Here is a 25,892-nt window from a genome sequence, read left to right on the forward strand (position 1 = left end):
ATATATGTGAAGTTAGGATTTTTTTGCCTTGATCTGCATAATTTAACACTTGCTTACATTGAGCTGCATTTGCCACTTTAATGCTCATTCTCCCAGTTTGGAGAGATCCTTGGAGCTCTTTGCTGTCTCTTTTTGTTTTAACCATCCTAAATAATTTGGTTTTGTCAGCACCTGGCCACTTCACTGCTCATCCCTAACTTGAGGTCATTTATGAACAAGTTAAAAAGCACCAGTTCCAGTACAGATCCTTGGCTTAGGGGATACCCACTCTGAAAATTCTCAATAAGGGCATATCTATGGAAAGATTTTGGATACAATTTTAAACAAAATTATATTTTCAGTTTTGGAGATTTCTTATTCAGCATAGCTACATGGTTTTTGAATTGTTGTTGTTGTTGTTATGTGCATTATTGTGAGTTGCTGTGGTTTAAAGGACCTTTTGATGGCTTGTGATTTAAAAAAACGATTATTGTTTTATTGTTATTTATATAATATGTAGTGATATTATAATACCTGATACATAATAACACCAAATACTGCTCCCAATGATCAAATGTTAACATCAAAGATAGTCACAAATTAAAAGCAGCCTTAAGAATTTAAACACAGTATTTATACTAAAAATGACATTAAATCATCCCCAGTAAAGAAAGGGGTTTTTAATGATTCCTGAAACTTTACATTCTAATAAATAATAAAAAAGACTCTACTTTTCTACAAAGAGATCCTCTATTAATCGCCCCTTTCTAGTTCTAATCATGTTAGTTTAACCACAGACCCTGAGACACCAATCATTAACTGAAGGTGGGTTAACCTTCTTCCAACTAAACCTGATTGCCATTTGGGCCATGCTAAGAGGTGAGTCACCATTTCAATATCCTCACAAGCAACTATGCTCTCAATATATCCAAAAAAGACTACTGTGTCCTTAGGGAGTACATATCCCCAAATTAAACTGACTTCACTCAACACAGAGGAGCAAAATCTTTTGGTCATTTGGCCAGTCCAAAAGATATGCAGCAGAATGTTTACTCTCTCAGAGCTGCACCTCCAACATTTATCCTTAGCTTCCATATAGATCTTATTAAGTAAAGCTGGTGCTAGTACCATCGAAACATAAACTTAGAAAAACTTTCCCTGATGTTCATGCATAGTGTGCTTTTTGGGTTGATCTTCCAAATCCAATCCTATATCTTCTGGTCATTATTTCTTCCTAATCCTTTCCCAATTTGACCTGATATGAGTTTTTCTTATATCTTATTTAGCCAGTATATTACTGATTTAACTTAGTGTTCCTCTGGATAAATTACTTGTAATCATCATTTCAAATTCAGAACAGTCCCTCAGGGAATCATGTTTAGCTATTAAGACAGCAATCCTGCAGCCCTTAGAGGTCTGGGGGGCCAAAAGATATTTCAGATTCCTGGATCCGAGGTTGGAGTAAGCGCTCCGACCTCAGACCCAGGAGTCCGAGCTCCCTGCCCTCTTCCCTGCCCCCTTGCAGCTGGCATGGAGAGAACTGCACTGGCTGCTTCTACAAGGTCACAAATGTGAACTCAGAGCGAAGGGAAAGGGGGTGTGCTAGTGGGTGGGGGGGAGACAGGGGAGGCTGTCTTACACCATAAGCAGAGGCCGTCCCAGCCTCCTTCTGACCCCCTCCCTGACCCATCAGCTAGATGGGTGAAAACGCCTGTCTAGCTAAAATGCAGAATGGAGGGAGTACGGAGGCAAATAATGCCTCTGTGCTGCTCCTGCTCTATATTGTATTCCTGTCAGCTTCCCGAGTTTGGAGGCTGACGGGAATCACAACTGCACCCTAAATGTACAATTCTGTGTCTTATAAATATTAGAAAACTGAGATACATCCTATTTGGATGACTTGTGATTTTTCATAATTCCAGGCTTATAAGGGACATGTTACATATTTTTGCTAGAAGATCAGCAATTTCAAATTTGAATTCCTTAAGAACACTTGAATGGATACAACTTGGACCCAGTGATTTGTCTGTTTTCAGTTTGTCAATAAGGTCTAAGGTTTCATCTCTTGTCACCACTTTTTGCCTCCATTCCTCAGGCTCCCTTCCTGAAAATATCAGCTGTGGAACAGCTATCTGCCTACATGTTCTGCAGTTAAGACAGATGCAAAGAATTCATTCAGCCTCTCTGGAAACTCCTTGTCTTCCTTTAGCAATCCTTTAACTCCTTTGACATCCAACCGCCTCCCTAGTCAGTTTCCTGCTTCTGATACATTTAAATTATGCTTTCTTGTTTGCCATAATGTTATTAGCAAAGTACTCCTCAAAATGCTTTTGAGCGCTGCTCAGAATGCTACCCCTAACCTTTATTGTCTGGTTGCACTTATTTTGTGCAAGGCTGTGTTCTTTTTGTTCTCTAGTTTTGGGCAAGACTTTCATTTTCTGAAGGAGGTCTTCTTTTCTCTAAGAGCTTCCTTAACACTGCTGGTTAACCACACCGGTCACCTCTTGGACTTACCTTTCCTAACACGGGGAATACATTTTACCTGAGCTTCTATTATAGTGGTTTTGAGTAACTCCTAGCATTCTGGAGAGATCTGACCCTCTTGGCTGTCCCTTTCAGCTTCTTTTTACCAGTTCCCTCATTCTTGAGAAGTTTCCTGTTTTGAAGTCAAAATTCTCCTTGGCAATTCTCCACTTACATGTAAATTAAATCTTAACTTGCACTTCTCATGTGCAGTAACAATGTCTGAAGTGTGGTGTCCTTTAAGCTAAGGTTCATTTTCCTACTGTATTTGCAATATTGCTAATAGCCAAGCCAGGAAGTAAGAGTCAGAAAGCAGCCACCATCATACTCTTCATTAATGTAGCACATGGCTCCTCCATATTCAGCATGTCTCCACTATGCACATAGAGGTAACATCTGCAAGGGAATGAGGGTCAAAGGACCCTATTCCAAGGCAGATGCTGACTGGGTTCGGACTTCACGATATGTGAGGTTAAATGAGCCGATGAGTTAAATAAGCCATCACTGGTTATTGTGTGTCGAGAATTTTTTAATCCACGATGGCTTATTTGGCTGAAACAACCCACTCTGATAACCCACGGTCTGCAGTAAGGGTTATTTAACCCACCGTGGGTTATCTTGTCATCTGGCGCTCACCATGGCTTATTCCAATCACCTAGAGGTGGCTGGCAAGAGCAGCCAAAACTGCTGCGGCTGCTCTGCTACAGCCTGCAGAGCCCTTTTCCCGAGATCTGACAAGCAGCCCATGGACAACTGCAGCCAAACAAGCACAGCCTTCCCTGATATTGCACTACAGTTACAAAATGACGGCTTTCCCCTAGTACAATGACAGCCTCATGCTATTGCGCTACCCCACTACAGCAAAGTTACACAATGACAGGTTTCCCTGATCACTATCTTGAAACAGCACAACTTGGGAAATAGGGGGAAACAGGAAAAGAAAGACAGGTTGCTACCTGGAACTGTAATTCTTCAAGTGGTCATCTATGCATTCACACATATGGGCCCTGTGCCTACATGGAGCCTTGATTCAGGGAACTTCTATAGCTGAGGAATTTTGGTGGGAATGGTCCCCCATCATCCCAGTGTGCATGTCCCTAGCAGGTTCCTGCTTATTCCCTCAGTTCTTTGAGACTGACATTGCGGCCTCATAACTGATTTTTTTTTTTAAAGAATACATCCGATGCCAAACATCGAACTTGAGTCACTGAAAAGGGGGTGGTGGGTGGGTTGTGTGAATGCACAGATGACCACTTGAAGAACTACAGTTAGAGGTAGCAACCTGTCTTTCTTCTTTGTGGTCTCTATGCATCACACATATGGGCAAGTAGCAAGCTAACACGTGGAGGTGGGTCAGTGTCCAGCTACAACACAGACAAGAGGACAGCATGACCAAAAGTACAGTCAGCTCTAGCCCTGACATTCAGTCTACAGTGTTTCACAAAAGTAGGCAGTATTGACCAAGTCGCAGCATGACAGAGTTCAGGGATGGTGACCCCTCTGTCGAATGGAACTGATGTTGCTACTGCACGAGTAGAATGAGCTTGGACTGGGGCAGACAGTTCAAGTCTAGCCACCTCATACGATAGCTTGATGGTTTTTATGACCCAGGAAGTGAAGCGTTGAGTCAAGAGAGGCTGGCCTTTATTCTTACCCCCATGATAAACAAAAAGACAGGGTGTCCATCTAAATTGTTCAGTCCTAGACTTATAAAAAAAACAGAGCACAGCGAACAACTAACATATGCAGAGTCGATTCCAGAGGTGTAGAAGGTGAAGCAAAGAACGCAGGTAAAACAATGTCATGATATAAATGAAATTCAGACAGAACTTTAGGTAAAAAAGCAGGGCCAGATCTGAGCACCACTTTATCATGGTGAAAGGTTAGATAAGGCTGATCTTCTCTGAGCACACATTGCTCACCAGCACAGCATGCAGATGTAATGGCCACCAGAAACACTACCTTCCACAGAAGGAAAAGCAAGTCTGTAGTTGCCATCGGTTCTAAAGGCTTTGATGAAAGTGCCTTAAGCACCTCCAGCTTGGCACCATAGAGTGGATTGGTGGTACTAAGTTCCTTATCCCTTTAAAAAATCTTTTTGCTGTCAGATGCGAGAATGATGAAAATCCCTCAGCCGGAGGGTGAAAAACAGAAACAGTGGAAAGGTAAACTCTGAGAGACAACAGTTTGAGTCCTTTCTCAAAAAGGGACAGGAGAAACTGGAGAATTTGGTGCAAAGAGCACCGACATGGGTGAAAACCCTACTCATGAGCAAAATCAGAAAAAAACAGTCCATTTCCTAGCATAGGACATCTGCATACAAGGTTTATGTACAGCATTCAGGATTCATTAAACCCAGCTGGGGCCGCAGTGGTGCCTCTCACCTGTTCCTTCATGCTGTCATACAGAGAGTTAATAGATCTGGGTGTCTGATCCAGCCCCTCTCTCTGGTGAGAAGGGATGGGTGAGTAGTAAGCCATTGATACTGGACCCTTGCCAAATGAAGTAATGGGGTAAACCAACGTTGATGTGGCCACCATGGCATGATGAGGTTAAACTTGGTGCTGTCTACCACAATATTTGCCAGGACTCTGGTTATCAGTGGAAAGGGGGAGGGAAGGTAGAACAATGCCCTGTCCATTGAAACATAAAAGCATCACCTGTTGATCCTTGTTGTTGTTGTTGTTGTTGTTCAGTCATTAAGTCGTGTCCGACTCTTCGTGACCCCATGGACCATAGTACGCCAGGCCTTCCTGTCCTCCGCTCTCTCCCGGAGCGTGCTCAAGTTCATATTCATTGCATTGGTGATGCTATCTAGCCATCTCATCCTCTGCCGTCCCCTTCTCCTTTTGCCTTCACTCTTTCCCAGCATCAGGGTCTTTTCCAGAGAGTTTTCTCTTCGCATTAGGTGGCCAAAATATTTGAGCTTCAGGTTCAGTCTCTGTCCTTCCAATGAGCACTCAGGGTTGATTTCCTTTAGGATGGACTGATTTGACCTCCTTGCAGTCCAGGGGACTCGTAAGAGTCTTCTCCAGCACCACAGTTCGAAAGCATCAATTCTATGGCGGTCAGCCTTCCTTATAGTCCAGCTCTCACAGCCATACATTGCAAAACTTTGGGCAGACCACATTCTCCTGTGTGGCAAAAAGATTGATCTCTGGTCTCCCCCAGTACTGGAAGCGGTTGTTGAGAACAACCCTGCTCAGTTCCCATTCATGGGAGGTCAGCATTGTCTGATTGAGCTTGTCTGCCAGAACACTGTTAACATTCGTGACATGGATTGCTACGAGCCCAATTTGATGCACCAATCGGAAATCTGGAGTGTAAGGGCAAGTAGTGGAAGAAATTTGGTACCTCCTTGCTTGTTCAGGCATGTGATAACAGTGGTGGTGTCTGACATCACCAAGACCAATCTGCCCACCAGTTCCAGTTCGAACGCATTAAATGCTTTCTCCACTGCCCTTAGTTCCAGGATATTGATATGATGAACTGTTTTGCTGGCCACCCATCTCCTATGCGATATAAGGCCCTGACAGTGAGCTCCCCATCCTGAGAGTGACATGTCCATAGTCACCACTATGGATTGGAAGGGCTGTAGGAACCGCATGCTGCAGGTGAGATTGCTCAGTACCGACCACCATAGAAGAGGTCCTTCATGTTGGAGGGCAACATGAGCCTGACTCCAGGCGTTGAGGTCTGTATTGAAATGGTGGACAAACCAGTACTGAAGGTGTCTCATCTGCAATCAAGCATGCTGCACAACCTCTGTTGTTGCCACCATGAAACCCAGTAGACACTGGGTCTTGTATGCTGTGGTGGAGCTGTTCATGAGCAAGTCTATTGCTAACAATGTTAGCATTTCCACCCTGGTGTTGGGTAGGAAAACCCGGCAATCATGAGAATCCAGCAGTACCCCTATAAACATTATGTTCTGCTTTGGCATATCAATGTCGACAAGGTGAAACTTGTTGGCATTGATATACAGTCCCAGCTCTAGCAGGAGATTGCAAATCACCCCTATTGACCACAGGAGTTGAGTCCTTGTTGACGCCACCAGTAGCCAGTCGTCGATGTATGGTCAGACCTCCACACCGTGCAATCAGAGATGGGAACACACCACCACCATACACTTGATGAACATCCTTGGAGTGGTGGTGAGACTGAAAGGTAGCACCTGGAACTGGAAGGTGTCCGTACCGATGGCAAAGTGCAGGTAGCATTGATGGGACTCTTCTATGGCAATATAAAAATAGGCATCCTTTAGGTTGATAGAGGCGAACCAATTTCCTTGGGAGAAGAGAGGGAGGATAGACACCAGGGACACGGTATGGAACTTCCTGGGTGAAATTAATTGGTTGAGTTGTCGACGGTCCATGTGTCAGGGTGGAAACTGAGCCCATAGAGCCCCAGAGCAGTTCTGATTCTGAGGAAGAACAGCAATCCATGGGAGAGGAGCTCGCTCACCTCTCACAAGGACAGCAGCTGGCAGAGATTCCTCCTGCCAGCATTCCTGGGATAGATAGTGACCCTGGCAGTGAGAGAGTGCTGGAGGGGGGCTTGCTGGACGCTCAGCGCAGACACAGGGAGCAACGACAGATGGAGGGCGCCGAAAGGAGGCGCTCCACTTGTTTGGTGCTAAAAGAATGGTCGCGTCCCGAGGACCCAAGGGAAAGAGGGAGGATCTCTCCATAGCCCATAAGTTCAGAGTCTTCCCACGGTTCTCCTTCAAACGGGGACCAACTGACTTACCTGGAGCTTCGGCTACTCTGTTATCTATCCCCAGTGCAGTTCCTTGCTTAGTCGCTAGTGATTAGTATCTGTAAGAGTCATAAAGCAATAAAGGAATAAAGCCTTGGAAAGAATCCTTGTCGTCTGTGTCCTGAGTTGGCTATTGGAGGGGACTGCAAGAGGCAGCTAGGGCGCTCCTGACAGCATGATCAGTCGAAGTCCCCCATCCTTCTTCAGTACTGTAAAGTACCTCGAGTAAAAACTGTCGTGCAGATGGGTGTATTGAACATGTCAGATTGCCTTTGTCAAGGAGTATCTGAACCTTGGCCTGGAGGACTGGAGATGGAGCAGTCACCTGCACAGTATCGAGAGGAGGGAGGCTCTCGAACTCAAATCTGGTAGCCCCTCTGGACTATGGCAAGGACCCAAGAGCCCAATGTGATGTTGAGCCAAGCTGGATGGTCTGCAGAGAGGTGTGTTCCAAAAGGGGGCATTTGAGTCAATAAATAAGGATGGATGGTAGGAGGTAAGTCAAAGGTGCCGCTTGTTTCTATTGCCTGGTTTGCTGTGGTAATCGCGGAACTTTCACAATGGGACTTTCCCGACTGACCTGCTTGAGATAATTGTGGCTGGTGTTGTTGAGTTTGTGGTGACTGGTACAGCTGGTATCAAGAAATAATAGTTTGAAACCAATGGCACTGACTAGATGGCGGTGGTGGTAAGAACCCCATGCAGTGTACAGTGGTATGGGCCTTCTGTACTGAGTCTAAGGCATCGTCGGTCTTAGCATTAAACAGACCTTGCCCGTCAAATGGCAAGTCCTAGATCAGGCTCTAGTTTCTTGTGGGAGGCCAGCCGACCTCAACCAGGTGTGGCGATGCAGGGCGACTGAATTCACTAGGACCTTTGAATTACAATCCACTTGATGACGCAATGTATTAATCTGCTCAGTGGAGAGTTCGAGAGCCTCAGATTGAAAAAGAAGACCCAGCTCCTTCTTGTCATCAGGAGGAAGGCCGAGAAGTCACCCAACTTTGTCCCAAAGAAGTAATTGGTAACCTGACATTGCTGTTTGATAGTTGACTATCTTCAGGCCCATCAATGCAGAGGAATATATTCTCCTCCCAATTAAATCTAAGCGTCTACCTTCCTTATCTGTCGGGGAAGAATGTGCCTTACGAGACTGTGCCACTTCAACAGCCATGGAGTTGTGTGCTGGATGTTTGAACAGGTACTCTGCATTGGGCTCTTGTAGGTGGTACATGCTCTCTAAGTGCTTAGATATTGGTGGTACCGTAGAAGGGGCTTTCCAAGATTGTTTGATGGTTCCCTCTAAAGTTGGAAGTAGAAGAATTGCAGTGGGTTTGAAAGATTCTGCATTCACTGCATCAAAACACGGATCTTGGATTGTGGAGGCAACCTGTTGAGTTTCAAGGCCTAAGGCCTGGGCCATTTTCAGGAACTGACTGGAAAACGGACCCAAGTCCTCTGATGGAGACATAGCCTCGTTGAAGCCGACCAACATATCAGGTGACAAAACAGAAAGTGGAACTGACAGTTGTGAGGTAGTATCAGATTGGTAATCATCCACCACAGACATCAGTGCCAGAGCTTGTTCTACATCCTTGTTGAGAGGACTTTGTATATCTCCAGGACCAATGTGTTATCTTATTGGTACCGAGGGAAGTAGCTGCACTGCTGGTGGCTGCAACAAAGTCTGTAATAAATTTTGTAGAGTCATCTGTGTATGTTCAATACTATGCAACTCAGACTGAGGATGAGCAGATGTAGAAGTCTAAACAGGAGGAATGAAATGCTGGTCCAGCAGCTTTAAGACAGTATCTGACGGCTATCATCGGTACCTACTCTCTTCCCAGTAGACATGACTGGGACAGCACTGATGATGCAAGCTGAAAAGTTCGTCGCAATAATCCACCCAATCAAAGGGTCTACCATATCTGTTCCATGTAAGATGTCTGCCCCAGTCAGAAAAAGGAGACTGTGATGGAGCCCTGCGATGACTGGGGTCATAGAAAGAACAAGTGGAACCCCTCATGAAAGACGTAAGAGAGTAAACTGATTCTGGGGAATGATAGCGTCTATCTTGACTCATCCTTGGATATCTGGTATTATAAGGACAATGTAGCCTAGGTTGTAAAACTGGTGTAGAAAGTGGATGATATTGGTAAAATCTCACTAATGACAGGATTTATCACTGGAACGGTGTTGGAGCCATCATGGTCCTCTGTACGGACGAAATTACAGCATCCGCTAGTCGTGGTTGAATTGAAGACGATAGGGCTGGTGTTGAAGGCTGGTGTCGATCCCAAGAAACCTGCAGTATAGACAGGCATGGTGACTCTCAGATCGGATCAGTGCGAGGCAAAGGAGGAGCAAAGCTGCTTGACGCTCAGTCCCGAGCAGGATCATGAGCTTTTTTGGATACTTTTTTCTTCTTTTTTGTTTCATTAGAAGACAAGAGATTAGCCTGTTTGGAAGCCTTCACCTTTTGGGTGAGTTTTTTCACCAGCATAAACGTCAAAGACTGGCCCGGGTGGGGGTGAGGCCTTGTGTACTCTGCGGAGTAAGACTTTGAGGGGATGGTGGCCCCAATGCTGGAACACGCTTGTGCATGGTAGACTGAACTTGTGAGGGTGTGCCTGCCATTTTCTTAGGCTCCTTGGCTCAACCGTTATCTCAGGAGGCAGAGCTAGTTGGGATGGTAGGGCGGTTCCTCCCTCTAAAGAAGCAACGTTTGGTTTTGCCTACAAGCTCCAGAGGGAAGTGCCATCCCAAGGTTAAGGAATGCCCTCTGTGAGGCTCTGGAGAATGATTTTTTTCTCGCCTGTTTTGAAAAGTCGTTACAGTGGGAACAAGTCTCCACAATGTGCCCTTCTCCTAGGCAGAAGAGGCAGAGAGAATGGCTGTCCGAGGGTGGAAACTTTGCCCTGCAGCAGATGCACTTCCAAAAGGGCGCCCAGAGGGACATATGTCCCTGAGGGCAATTGCGATGAGAGCACCCCACCTGTGTATCCCACCTTTCGCCCCATTCCAGCAAACTGCCAAGGAGTTATAGCTCCCACCCCTTTCCCCCCTCTCTGGTCACTTTTCCATGAAGAAAGAACATTCTGCAATTATCCACTACAGCATTTGGAGGGCCCCCATGACGGGACCCCAGCTGTGCAATTTTGCCCCATTCTAGCAAACTGCCAAGGAGTTATAGCCCCTACTCCCTTTTCTGGCCACTTCTCCATCAAAAAGCAAAGTTGGGCAGTACAACACAGCCTTCCCTGATCGCTCAGTCCCCTTCCTGCCAAGTGTCGCATTTACAGCCCTCTGTGATAAGACTGACACTGCTCACTTTTCCATGACAACTGGAATGCAAGGGAAGCTGGGATACCATCTGGCAGAGTGGGAGAACTGGAGAAGTAGGAGGGGTGAGGGCAGGGAAAATAAGCTTATTTGGTCGATTGTGTGCGGGGTAACAGTAGCTCATTTTCTAAATGGTGGCTTAATATGCTACTGTGAGTAATTTATTAAGCCACCATAGCTTAAAGTGACATCTGAACATGGCTACTGAGTGAATATGGATGACAGGTTGATGTGTGGAATATGTGTGGAAGCTGTAATGACTTAGTAAAAAATCCCAAAATCACCACACATGCAAACATGTGGCATAAAGACTTTATAACATGTGTGAAATAATACAGATAATCAGGCAACTTTGCATAGGAAAAGTCTACCACTCATTAAGTTGGTTTGTATGTATTCTGCCATAATCTAGGCCATATCAAGGTAAATATAAAACACACATCTAAAAGCCAAATGAAAGCATAGCATTTTTCACCTACAGGAAAATATTGAATAGCCAAAGAAAGAATGCTTTACTTTAGTAGGGGAACCATCGAAACCATGAGGAAGTATTATATCTGCTGGGATTTTAACACATGTAAATTATTATAAAAATATTAGCCAATGACGCATCTCTTTACATTGGGAGGGGGGGTGGATTAGAAAGCAGATATCTTTTACAACAGATTGACAAAAGAACTGAAAATCCACCATCTCCCATTAAAAAGACAGGGGCCAAGATCCAAAGAACCATGCAGTTTGTTCCATACATCCAAGAGGCTTTGAGCTAGTGTGTCTCAGCAGCAGCCCTCTCCATCCCCCATCGCAATGCCATATAACAAACGTTTTAGAAACTTAGGGGATTTTCAAAAGCAGTTTTTGATTTGGTATGAGGGTCTGTTGTTCCAAGAAAAAAGGTTTCTCTAGGTAGGCATGCCTAAATCCTTGGGCATAGATGTTTAGATTCTAACCACTACCATCATATACATAATAAACCAGAATTCGGATAGGTCTTCACTGTAGAACAATAATCAGTTATTCTAAAATGGAAATATTGGTTGCAGTAGCGTTCCCCTTCAGTGAAACCAGCAAGGAGCCATTTCTTAATTAAACTATTAAGGTTACAATATTTACATCTTAGCAAACTCAATGTATGGCTGTGAGAGCTGGACTATAAAGAAGGCTGAGCGCCGAAGAATTGATGCTTTCAAACTGTGGTGCTGGAGAAGACTCTTACGAGTCCCCTGGACTGCAAGGAGGTCAAATCAGTCAATCCTAAAGGAAATCACCCCTGACTGCTCATTGGAAGGACAGAGACTGAAGCTGTCTCTGACACACCATCGCAATGGCATTACACAGGATTTGTCTCAATTCATGATGAACTCCAATCTGGCATTTGCACATATCATTTCCTCAAGACATTCTCATAATGTGCAGACAAGAGATCACGTGCTGTTCCTTACTTTCTTAAGACTGGAATATCCACATCTGGGAATATTTAATTGATACCTAAGATGTAGTGATGAAATTCTAAAGATGAATCTCTACAATGATAAAAAGATGCCTTTCCATTAGATGGGAATTAATGATAATCAATGATCACTGTGGTATAGTGGCTACTGTGTACACTTATACATGGGAATAGGGATGGTGGAGAATTCCGCCACGGATTTCAGTGAGGCCGAATGCACGGGCATCTGGCCCCCCGAAATCCGTGGCGGAATGGCCTGCCCCCCCGCAGACTCCCCCTGGCACAAGGCTTACCTGGGGCGGATGTTCCGGACGGCGGCGGCTCCGGCTGGTCTTTCGACCGGCTGCCGTGGCCACCATTGTCATCCTGGTCTTTGCCGTGATAGGCTAAGTAAGTATTTACATAGCTTATCACGGCAAGCCAATAAAAAAAAAAGGCATACGCAAATGGCAGCGGCTATGGCAGCCGCCATTTGCGTTCCCTATTTTTCGCCGTTCTAGCTTACGTAAATATTTACGTAAGCTATTACGGCGAAAAAAGGGGGAACGCAAATAGCGTAGTGGGCACTATTTGCATTTCTTTATTTTTCGCCATTCTAGCCTATGTAAATATTTACGTAGGCTAGAATGGCGAAAAATAGGGAACGCAAATGGCGGCCGCTGTAGCCGCCGCCATTTGTGTACACTGGTTTTTTTGGGGGGGGGGTTAGCCGTGATAGGCTACGTAAATACTTACGTAGCCTATCATGGCTAACGCAGGGATGCAAATGGCAGCTGCTATGGTGGCCGCCATTTGCGTCTGCACCAGCCCGTCCACGGCCGGAAATCTGGCTGCAGACAGCCCTGGCTGGCTGCTTTGCGGAGCCGCCGCACAGCGGCGCCGGCTGGGCAGGATTCCGGGGGGGAGGACCGCATCACCTCCCCCCCGTTGAGGATTCCGGGGAGAGGGACGGAGCGCCTCCCCCCCCCGCGAATCAATCCACGAAAAGGTAAGTGAGTTTCGTACATCCCTACATGGGAAACAGCTTCAAATTCCTTCAGGAAGCTTTTCTTCATTTGATTTGATGTGTGGCAATTTCTTGGGAAATGAATAAGAATTTGAATAAAGAAATAAAAAATATATGTGGGATTTAGAAAACATGGTTTTCTAGCAACTATATCTGTGTACATGTACACACACAGACACACACTCTTGCATTCTGCAGTGAAAGATACATTTTCTTGGCTGCTATTCAAAATCCCCCTCAAGGCTGATTGGAGCATGTAATGTTTCTTATTTTCAGACATTTTTATAGGTCAGGATGCCTTGGACTTCATAAGTACCAAATATCAGTTTTTTTAGCTAGTGTGGAAGTAACTTAACCATGTTCATGTCAGCCATCAAATACCCAATTTGATAGCGACCTGGACAACATGTGTATCAGCTTTCAGCTTCCAAGCTAATATGGAAATACTTTGATCCTCTTGGGGTTCCCTCCTCTTTTGCAAGAGTTATACAAATATCTCATTTTCAGACATTTCAAGCAATCGGTGTACCTTGAATATTACGTGTAACCGATTTCAGCTTGCTAGCTTATACTGAAAAACTTTAACCACTGTGGAATTTACTTTGTGTGCCCTGTTTCAAGGTCCTGTAATCAGACCTTTCTAGTTACGGACTTCACTTACATTAATTTCTGTCCCTAATTATTTTGATATACCAGAAATGAGTCCACCAGTCCCAAGAATCTGTATACACAAAGGCCTGTATATATCTTACACGTTTTCTGAATGTATTCCATGAACTACCCAAACTCTCACTTCTGTTTTGCATTTTTCAAACAATGTTTTGTTTTTAAAGAGAAGATTGCTGGAGTTGTGGCCTGTCAGGTTTCCCGATCCCCACAACGCACACGCTCAGGCAATCTGACACCGGATACCCAAACCAGTGAGATTTCTTTATTGCAGGAAATCTCACGACAAAAGCTTAATGGTTACACTATTCAGAAATCATATAGCTGATGGTCAGTAGCTATAGACACTATTTAATTCCAGAACAGTCCAAAGCTAAACACTACTACTGTGACTCAGATTCTCATCAACGTGGTTTCTCTATTGCCATCTCCAGGGTTCTGAACACAAGGGAAGGGACTCTGGATTCCTGGCATACCTAAACCAGGCAATCTTTAAACAGGGTTCCAAACCCCAGACAAGGAATGGGAATGATTCCTGGAATGACCCCTCAGGCAATCAAGGGATAAATTCTTGAAAGGCCTAAACAAAACCATACCCACACCCATTCATCCAACTTTAAATCTTTAGTTGATAACTTCAGGCTACAAGGTCGAGGCCTATCAAGATCAAGGGAAGGGTAAACCCAGACACGCAGGGAGTTCTGTGTCACACTTTCACACTGATACCTCCACACTGCATGTGTCCAGGCAAAAGTCATAGATTAAACCCAGCCTGCCAGTACACTGACCTGACAACAAGCAAAGACACACAATCCACAGCAAAAGAGAGTTCAAGCCTACGAAAAGCCTCACAGTACTTTTCATGGCAAGTCTTCAGCAATCCAAAGTTCCAGTTAAAGGAGAGTCCATGTGCAGAATGCCTTCAAAAGCCCAGACAAAGATGGATCCAAACAGAGAAGGCTTTGGGTAATGAAGACGAGATGTTCCTAGCAAAGGCTCTTCACCTTTGCATTAGCTTAAAAGGGAAGGCGTGACTGTAAGATACCCCCTCCACATCCCTTGACAGACAAGGGCCTTTAGCCTTCAGCAGGGCCCCTGTCTAAACAGGGCGGCACTGCTCAGCCCTCCAGCAGTGACGCTTCAACCTGGGTGACCCTTCTGCAAATCCCACCCCATCTCTGTCAGGTTCTCATGGACAGTTTCCAGCCTCCCTGCTTGCCAAGGCCAGACCAGCAGGTGGACAGGGAGTTGGGTGACTCCCCCTGGCTCTGCTCTGAGAACACTGACGGAGATAAGATCACACAGATCCTGACATTCCAGAGGCTAAATAGGCCCAAGCCCTTCCAGGCTACTTCTAATCAGATCTTAGCTATAACCTACTAGGCCCACTGCAGTGCTGAAGCTAGGCCCCGACGTGGCCATAGGTAAAATTCAATTGAGTTGTTAAGCCAGAAGCTGTTTAAAAATCTATAGAATTACTCTTTAAAACACTCACACAATTTAATTCATGAAGTTTCTTTCTCTAGTATCAATTAATATGATTTATTTACATATCATGCCTACTTTTCTTACCTTAGGTTATCACAGCCCACTTGTAAAATTGTAACATAGTAGTCATTTTGAAATTAATGGTTAGCATAGTTTCTTACTTGCACTTGGCAATACATATTAAAGGGTGATACTGGAAGAGTTTCGAAGGATGACACCTGAAGAGTCTATTGTTCTCTTCTCATCAACCAAACCAGGCCTACGCAACTTGTGACTCAACAAGCTGAACACAGTTTACTACCAGGGGCTCAATAAACTTCTGCTCTTGTTGCTTGCCTGGGAACTTAAAACAGTAAAGTTGTTAATTACCTGACAGGCCACAATACATTGGTGGTGAGCTGCATTCTGTTTTATTGTGCAGACCTGAATTGAACATTGCTTTATCTGAAAAGAAATAACGCAAATAAAAGAGCAAATTGTAACATTTTATTTTGACCTTGACCTTCATAGTCATTGTCTTTAAATACACTGAAACCTCTGGTATAATACATTATTTGTGCTTAGTTATCATAATTCTTTAAGTCCTTGACATAAGAATGATACCTAATTGATGTATCATTCTTATAAAATAGAACAGGGCAACATAAAAAAGACCCGAGTTTTATTATTCACTTTCACAAGCAATACATGTTTTTGTATTCCTTTTCCACATGAAAAACTGTACCAATACATAGCCATATTCGAGGACTTTTATAACACACTTTCCTTCCTTATTATGTGAGTAACAACAAGGCACTACAGGAGATGCCTCTGCTCATTCATAATTATTTTTTAATTGTACAAAATCTTCCTCAAAATTAAAGGATAATATTATTTTGATGGGCATAGATTTTGCAGTTTGCTGCTGTGCCTTCCACAAACAAACTGAAAGGCTTCCTTCATTATTCTCTTTCAGAATTTTTAAACATAGCGCATGCAGAAGTCAGAGAGAGATGAAGAGAGTCACAGAAGATGGAAAGGTGAAGATGACAGTAAATGGCTGTGGTACACAGGCAGATAAAAAAAATGTACCCACTGAAAACTGTCTACAGAAAATATCATAAATAAGCATACTTTGGACCATCCAGTCATATACCAATTACAGGCAGCACTGTATAAGACACAGAGGTGAAGGCCAAGTAATTTTATACATGAGTGTAGCCAATGTAATCTAATATTTTAATTGAAAAATTATTTTAATATACTGTCATTTTTGAAAATATATATAATGAATGGATATATCTATGACCAGAAGTGCTATAATTCATTATGGTTGCATGTTTAATAAAGTGTGATTTAAAAGTCTCCTTAAACAAGTTTTATATGTAAATGATAACTTTTATTAGAGTTTATAAACATCTACTATAGCAATAGATACTAAGATAATGCAGTGTATCAGAATATAGCCACAGGACATTCTACCTCTCTTGAAGCAAGTGAGCATCCTGCATACTAGAAAATATTAACTAGAGAAGCAGAACGTTAATGTTCCAGGATTGTATTGGCAGTATACTGCAAATATGTGCAGCCCTATACGAGTAACCTATAATGATTAGAGATTATGAAAATATTAAGAATACTTTCGTATAGTTAACCTAATGAAAATTCCCATACACCATCAATCCATCAAGCTACAACACAATTTGGTTGTAGCCATTCAGGAGCAGTTCAGTCTCTTCTTTTGGGGAAAATTCCAGAATTCTGGATCTTGTAAGTTGTCTTTTTCGTCTTTTTCCTGCCTGAACTGACTTTCTCTTGATTTCTCAAGACCAACTGTCTAAATCAGAGCTTTCTGCATACCTGTGCCAATGTCTTCTAAAAGTGGGTGTGTACTGTTCAGGTGCACTGCAATAGAAATTCTTCTTATGTACCACCATTAGGAATCCATGCATCAGAGCTTGCTGTTCCTTTTGGTCTGACAGCTTGACAGTTCTTTGAAAGAAATATTATACCTGTAATTTTGGCAAAGGTCCACATTGCTCTGATTAAATATGGAACTGATAAATTATGGAAGTATTGGTACATACTGGTAGGAAAAATTGTAATACCTACAATGAACATTCATCTTCCTAAGGACATAGTTCACTGTGGTTTCCAGTAATTTAAAACTGACATCCTTTTAAAGATGTGAGTGAAATCATCTTCCAATAAGCTTTAACAGCACTGAAAGTTTGTGATGCATTTACATGAAGGGATAATTCAAAGAATCTCAAAGTCTATCCATTAGGATTAAAGGAAGACATGTCTAGTGCAAGAAACAGATGGAAAAGAAGGGCATCTGATAATACAAGAATATGTCTAGTTCCCCTCAAACAGCGTTCACCAGAAAAACCAAAGAAACTACATATGCATCACCAGATGTCTTTTGAGAACATGCTATATTTTAATCAGTCACATGAGCCCTGTAGATAGATTAATTTGTAAAATAGATCAACAAAAAATAATTAGTTCTCTTTTCCAGTTCAAAGAAAGCATAAAACCCACTTGGCTAGCACTTTTGAAATGTGCCTCTTTTCTTCTCAGAGCTTCAGTTTTCAGGAAATCACATAACGAGGTTTATATTCCAAATGTCATGTTACTGGCCTCAATTTTAGTGCCAGTTCTTTTCCAAAAGACAGGACCAATGAACTTGATATTTAAAATACTACAAAATGGAACTCAGGTATTTTGGTTACTCCTATTACCAACATTCATGCAGACACAGTTTAATCATTTTCATTGTCTTATATATGCTAGTGTTTCTGAACCTTAAAACCAGCACATGTATAAAAAACATGGTCTAAACTTTAGCTCAGCATCTGCATTAACTGATCTGATTCTGCTTCCAACAGTGGTGAGCCAGATGCCACTGGGTCTACCCATGTCTCTCCAGCATCTTGGATTCCTAAAGCAACATCAACTACAGCTACTATTGTCTGAATTTGTCATAGAAACCCTAGCTAAATCAATAACAAACCTATATAGGCCTCCCTCTAGGTGTGTGTGTATACAGACATATAAAAGGTTCAGCTATAGGTGGTTACTTTTAGTCCTGGCCACTGGCACACACATCAAAGGAAAAAAATATCTGAATGAAGAGGCTCAAGTGTCCCTAATGGATACAAAGGCTGAGTTAGAAAATAAAGCTTGCAAAAAAAAAATTGAGTGGCTCCATTAGTCCTCATAACTGTCAATCAACCCAAGTAGTGTGGTCAAATAAACTTATATAGCTGCTAATTTTGAACTGGCTCAGAGGGCAACAGTTGACAATAAACCTCTGGCTTAAGTAAGGAATTAAACAAAGCAAGCCTGGCCATGTGTGTGTCAGAAAAAAGAAACCTAAAGTCTTCTCTGAACAAGCTATCACATCTTCTTATGAAAGACCACCCCATGTTTTCAAAATTTGGTTTCTGTATTTAATTTGGAGCAACTGCATGCATTCTTTAGGTAAATAAATCTTACCACTATAAGTAATTAACTTAGGAAAAGTAATTAACTCAGGAAGGCCTTGGTAAAATGTATTGCTCTAGCTATTTCACCTGAATGTACAATATCGCAATACAAAAGGATTGGATAACAGGCACATTAAACGTATCACATTTAGCTTTATGTATAGAGCAGCTCATAGGACAGGGGAATGGAGTTCTGCTATTGCAATGACTGGTCCTCCCATGTCAGTGCTGGGACTTGGCTGCAAATATTAGCACTAGAACAAGACAGACATGCTGGTGCTTTCCTCATGCACAGCACAGCTGCAGTTTGTTATGCACATTCAAGGGGATGCCACGGTGTCCCTGGAACACTTCTACTGGACAATTTCACACTTCCACTTTTATTGAGTTAAGAGGCTTTTAGAGTTTAGCATCATTTGCCAGGTATTGGATGCACCTTTAGCTGGAGGAGCAAAAACCACTATTTCCATCATCTCTCTTAAGGTGGGAACAAAATGTGCCCATTCCCACAGAACTGGGAATGGTGTTAACATTGTCTGAAGTGGGGCGGCAGCTTTTGCCACCATCTCAACTGCGTCCCAAACTACAAACGCTATTTCCCATTGACTTCTATGGGAGAAAAGTAAATCCATCCAGTCATATTTCTAGACACTTAGCCAGCATTTGTAATATTAGTAACTAGTATGATCCACCCCTTCCCATATGTACTGAGCTTTCCTAGCTGCATAAAAATCACTACTGACTTTCTAATGAGTCCACCTGTCCTCCATGCCAGACTTTAGCTAGCTGCCACTCTGCTGGTTGCCTTGCAACACAGTTGGCCATTCTTAATAATGTGAGACCTCATATTATCATTACCTTACAGTTATCCAGTAGCCTACTTCTTTCTAGACCTCTGGTGTGCAATCAGCAAAGAACACAGATAAGTGAGCATAAGCATAAAGCAGGTTGGTGGATAACTGTGCCATTTACTGGGAAGCAGCCAGGGGCATTGTAATATGCTAAGCACAGCAACAACACATCGGGGTGGGGTTGGGAAGGGAGGGCTGAGAACAATTCCGAAGGGGATTTCCTCTGTGTTCACAAAGCTGCATGTAGAAAGTCTATGCATGGACTGAGGGTGGGCGTGGGGTAGTTTATAGTTTCTTTTTAACTGCAAAGAAACTGTAAACTGTAACTGCATCCTGATGATGTTTGAATAGCAAAGGATGCAGGATAAATCTATTAGTATAAATCTGCATAGAATAGATATTACATATAAGGCATATTTCAGTCCTTTCTCAAAGGGACAGACAGATAATATAATTTCAAGCCTGACCAATCTGTGTTTCTGGAGATTTCCAGCTATAGAGAAACTTGTTCTAATATTTGAAAACAGTTTAATAAAAAGAAGAATTAAGGAACAGCATTATGTTGGATGAAAGAGTAAGTGGTTCTGCCACCATCTCCAAGTTACACTACAGTGACTAAATTATTTAATATTAAATGTATAAATCTTCAAATTAATTATTACATGAAAATATAACTATCAATTTCTATGTACTGGTCCATTTCTGAATGCCCTTCCTACCATCAGAGTTCAAGAGATATTAATGAGTGTCTAGGTAAAAGTATTTTTTAAAGCTGTACTACATGTTGTGTTTCTGTGCATTCATTACACAGTCTCATTATAAATAGTTCATTAAAAGCATCTCTTACCAAAGCTATGGTGCCAAAGAATAAGAACTTGGTTGGTATTTACACCATAGTGATTTCAAACTGCTGTGATGGTATTAAACCATGCTTGGACATAGAAGCAAGGAGAGCATGCAGAGGCAATCCACAAACTGATTTTTCCTCACTTTTGCATGGTGCAAGACCAAATCAAATCAAATCAAATCAAATCAAATTAAAGGGAGATGAGTGAGAATTTTGACTGTGACAGAACACGTGCAAAGTATACCTCAGAAACACTATAGGTGGATGAGCACGAAGGGAGCCGAGCCTGGTTGTGCAGCGGGGAAAAGAAAACATTGTTAAAAAAGAAATGGTGGTACAGTAAGGGTCTTAGAGGGTTTTCTGTTTAGGTAGTTCCAGCACTGAGACATAGTGGGTGGCGGCAGTGTGTGTGTGTGTGTGTGTGGTTTTGTTCCTAATACCAGATTCTTTCATATGCAAATATTTAATAGATTAGGCCATTTAAGGTGGAAGCTTCAAATACAAGTATTTTAAGACTTTAGTTACAGATAAATAAAAAAACTAAACGATAACTGAGTTTTAAGTTTTCAAAAGAGGCAATGTAATTAAGAACTTATTATAACGCAGACTATGTTTTTTCCCCCAAAACTCAGTGTTTAATTCCATAGTGTTTATCTTGAGCTCTACAAAAATACAGAAGTATGAAACTATCTTGAGCTTCCTTTCTGTATTTCCTAATATAAAGCATCCTGTTGGGTGATTGATTATTTTGATGTACTCAGAAATCCATGACCTTATAAAAGTGATGTATGTTTAAGAAAGTTGAAGAAGATTCTTAGTTTATATGGGAAAATATTATAGGTTTATTATTACTTAAATTCTACAGCCTGATCAGAATCACGTTTATGCAAAAGTAAGTCATTCCCACTCAATTCAACGGAATCTATTTTTTGGTAAATATACTTAAGATTAATTGGACCCTAAACTATCTATAAACTATTTAATGTGTGTAAGAACTCTCTTATTATATTCACAGAAGACTTCAAGATAACGTTTTTGTCCCAGGGTTGGTTTTTTTTGGCACTTTTGGGTGGAGTAGACAAAACCCTCTCCAAAGATTGTGTTTGTCTGTCCCACCCACCAGATGATCCTGTCTCATCTCCAGGGCCATCTGATATCTAGTGTTAGACATAGTGATATAATGGGGCAGGACCGGGCTAGAATCACTGTGGTCTACCAATATGTTATATGAACTCTTGGTTTACACTTAAGAACATAGTATGTGTCTTGCTGGATCAGAACAAAGTAGTTCACCTAGTCCAGCATTCTTTTTGCAAGAATCCCAGCAATCAGGTACTACCTGGCCCACTGGAAAGTTGCCACTGATCAATCACTGGATTGCTGTTTGCCTTCCATCCACTTGGAATAGGAACTATGCAAGTATAGTCCAATACATACAAGCTCATGGAATCACTACCTCTCAAGAATGGAAGGGAAAAAAGGCTATACCAACTGGGCCTATGAGCATAAGCTGTATTTCACTAGTCAACATATGAATATGAGATCCTGGGGGAGGAATTACCTCACTTTGCACAGCCACTACACACCTGAAGCATCATGTAAACTGGGCTAACATTGGACAGTATCCAACAGGGCTCAACTGCTAATGTAAATTATGTTCTGCTAGTGTAAACTACTGTAGTGCAACGGCAATAGTGTTAGCTGTTGCACCAATTCCCTGCTAAATCAGTGCACCAGCTAATGCTATTGCCATTGTGCTACAGTAGTCTTCGCCAGGACAATGTTATTTACGTTAATGGTTGTGCCCTGTTGGATACTACCCATTTTATCCACCTTAGTTCAATTAAACTTTAATATTACGAACTGTTATGTTGTCCATGATTAGCTAAAGCTTTAAGTGATTAATTCGCGACTACAAATTTTAACTGGTAAAGGAAAAATTTAATCAGTGGGACTGAGGGATAAGTGGAAACTAAACTCCTAGAGTAGGGCTTGGAGACACAGTGTCACTGGTCCATTCTGGAGGGGCAGGTCTAGAAGATGATGCTCCATGAATACTGTTTCACTATATGGCTGTTGAGACTTTGGGGTGCCTCCAGAATCCATCTTGCTTCCCATGCTTATTAGCATCTACCTAAAACCAGTGCTGGTTTTAGGTAGATTTGGGGGTGAGGCTATTTGGCCCAGCTTTTGGGGGCACTTAGGGGGGTGAGGGCAAAACCCTCCCCAAATATTGCATATATCTTGGGGTGGGGGTGTCATGGGACCTTTGGTTGTGTGTTTGTGTGCATGGTTTACTAACAATTTGATGACACAGCAGAGGGCATTTCTTTGGTTTTGTTTTTAAGAATGCTAAGCAGCCCCATTGAGATGACAACTTCTTGTTGTTCTGTTTGCAAATGTGGCTGGAATGCTCCTGAGAATGATGCTACATGATGAAGTAGCATTATTCCCATGGGCATTCCTGGGGGGAAAAGATTGCTACCCTTATGGGCAGCCCAAGGGAGCACTCATCTTCTTCCCAATGGAAAGGCAGCTGGGTTTGGAGCAGTGACATACTGTAGCATTTTTTATTGTTAAAAACAAAACAATAAAACAAAGGAACATTCCTCAGCCACCTTGTCAAGATGTACGTACCTGCCTGAAAGTCCTGAGAATTTTGCTTGCCCCCACAAAAAATTGCTGGGAGAAGTAATTTCCTAGGCTCTGAAACTCTCTGCAGAGGGAGGCTAGATTGGCCCCTTCTCTGGTTTCCTTCTGTCAGCAGACAAAGGTGTTTTTATTCAGGGAGGCTTTTGTCACTTAAGCTGGTCTATTGCTGAAGGGGTTGGTATTGCTTATTTTTGTTGTTGTTTTAGTTGTGTTTTTTATGTATTTGTTTTTATGTAATGTTTTAATTAAGATTTTGTTTTTAATCTGGATTTTATTATTACCTGCCTTGAGCATCATTTTTTGGCAGAAAGTAAATAAACAGACAAAAAATCTGGAGCCATTACCACCATGCAAACAACACAGAGGTCTGTCTCTCGTTTTCATCTACTAATTCCAGTGTCAGGAAATAGTTTTGAGACAGTTGAAGGCCAACAAACAGAAACTTAATCGAGATTGAGATGAAAGTATTATCAGGTGGAAAACCACTGATCTGGATGGCTGTTTGCAACTGGTTTTGGACGGTGTTGCATTCCCCAAATAGTACACCGCTTGGTAGTACTCTTAGACATACTGCTATCTATGAAGGCCAAAGTGACCTCAGTGCTAGGAGTCCAAGCTTAGGCTATATCTGGAGAAAGCAGACCTGGCATCCAGGCTAGATTACTGTAATGTTCTCTACATCGGGTTGCCTTTAAACACAGTCCAGAAACATCAGCAGGTGCAAAATTCATCCATCAGAATGAGCCAGTTTGACCATATTACACCAGTTTTACAACAGCTGCATTGCTTAACCCCCTTTTTCCAGGCTGAATACGTATAAAGTGCAAGTACTAATATTTAAAGCCCTGAATTATTTGGGAGCAGGTTAATTGGACTAACTACACCCTTATGAAGGCTCAGGACTGCAATGCCTGATGGAACACCTCTCTCGAAAAGAACCTGCCCGAAAACTATGATCAACCTCTGGGGCCTTTCTTTGAGTGCCTCCTCCTAGGCAGGCTCAGGGGTGGCAACAAGGGAGAGGGCCTTCTCAGTAGCCCCCCTGCCCCGGCTAAGGAATGAGCTCCCCACTGTGGCCCGCCTGGCACCAACAGTGTCATGTTTTCAGGGCCAGCTTAAGACTGCCCTTTTCTCCCATATGCCATTTAATGGGATATGATGGGGCACATGTCAGCTGTCCTGAATAGGTCTATTATTGAAATTGTTTTTAGTGGTTAAAATTAGTTTAAATTTTGTACATTAATTTTTTTTAGACTATGTTTTATTATAATGTTGCATTATGTACTATTGTTTAATGCTGCATAATGCTGTGGTTTGTATGGGGGGGGGGGGGCTTGAATTATTGTGAACTGCCCAGACAGCTTCGGCTATTGGGAGGTATATAAATGAAATTAAAGGCAATAATAATAATAATAATAATAATAATAATAATAATAAAGAAGAAGAACCAACAACATCCTTATGAATCTTCCTAGGCCCTAAGATCAGCTTCAGACACCCTGCTTTCTAGTCCACTACTACGGTTGATCAGGTTGGCAGGTAACAGGGACAGGGCTGTTTAATGGTGGCCCCACACATGTGGAATCCTTTTCCAAGAACTCAATGTGGTCTCCACTTTTGTGGTCTTTAAGTGGACCCAAATACATATTTATTCCAACAAAGTTTACCTTGGATTTATTGATGGCCCCTTATGTGCGATTTTATGTAATACCATCTTATTATGTTATTGTTCTCTCTCTCTCTGCCTTATGAGGGCTTGCTGTAAAAGGGAAAGTAAACATAAATAATTTTTGTTGTTGTTTTTATAAGCTTTCTGTTTCTTGCATAGTATAACAGGGAATAAGAAAGAAAATGATGGCCTCTTTCTAATATTGAGTAGTGTATTTTGCTTATTAAATGTTATTTTACATTTCTTTATATAAGCAAGTGTATTCAATATAATTTTTTAAAATATAATTACTTAATTTGTTAAATGGCAAATAATTAATCCACTAAAATTCTTTAGCTGATTGATGCCGTAGCACAGAATGATCATTTTCAAGCTGTGGGTTAGGTTTCACATAGACAGTTTAGGCCTTGATGGCACAAGATGTTTTAGGACAGGGGTTCAAAAAGTGTGGTCTGCAGACAGCTCCCTAAACTCTGTCTGGCAGCCCCTCCAGGAAAAGAAAAAACAGGAAAAATTGCTGTAGAAACAGGTTGTATGGTACCTGCTATAGAAGCCTGATTTCTAGAGCATCCCTGGATGATCCTAGTGTTTGAAGGCTCTGACCAGCTTCCTAGGGCACTCTAGGAACAGGGTTTCTATGGCAGGAACCATACAGCCCGTTCTCAGAGTGGTTCTTTTCTGCCACCCCCCTTTTTTCTGAAACATTCTAGGTTACTGAGTGTGGGATGTCAGGCCCTTTGGCAAGAGAGTGGGAGCATTTCTACACCAGCCTAAAATCCCGCATTTAAAACAGGGCTTTCTTCTTCCTTTTTAAATGCAGGATCAAGATGGACTCCCTTTACACACACTTCCTTCCCCCCACCTTTTCCTCCTTATCTGAGTCCTCCCTATGTTTCATTGGTCTAGCTCCTCTTACTGTGAGTTTTCTTCTTTTCATGAGGGAACTCAAGCGCTGCAATTTGATAGCTCATTATCTCCGATCTTTTAAAAAATGGATAAAGGTAATTTAGTGCTGGAGACACCCTGGAGGTTGACAACATCATCTAAAGGATCCGCAACTTTTGTGAGCAACCAATCTCAGTAGCAGGATAAAAGCTCCATGTGAAGAAGCCCTGGCTCAGAGGAGGGAGAAAGACAAGGAGCCAGGACTCCTGGATGGCTAGGTGGTTTGAGAACTGAAATTTCTGAAAG

The 25,892-nt window shown here is 42.3% G+C and overlaps 1 protein-coding gene across 22 annotated transcripts in view; it reads right to left on the reverse strand.

Annotated features, from left to right (window-relative positions):
- GPHN (gephyrin) overlaps positions 1–25,892 on the reverse strand; it is a 483,693-nt gene that overhangs the window by 77,786 nt on the left and 380,015 nt on the right. For 14 of the 22 annotated variants that reach the window (XM_084849007.1, XM_084848989.1, XM_084849053.1 and 11 more), the window contains one exon: positions 15,582–15,656. The exons of the other annotated variants lie outside the window; for them this stretch is intronic. In XM_084849007.1, coding sequence (XP_084705133.1) covers positions 15,582–15,656 — 75 coding nt within the window. The remainder of the gene's footprint in view (positions 1–15,581; positions 15,657–25,892) is intronic. 22 annotated transcript variants of the gene reach the window in all.

The sequence above is a fragment of the Heloderma suspectum genome, chromosome 1 (assembly GCF_057233095.1).
Source record: "Heloderma suspectum isolate Gila_16-S chromosome 1, 16-S_ref, whole genome shotgun sequence".
Taxonomy (NCBI): Eukaryota; Metazoa; Chordata; class Lepidosauria; order Squamata; family Helodermatidae; genus Heloderma; species Heloderma suspectum.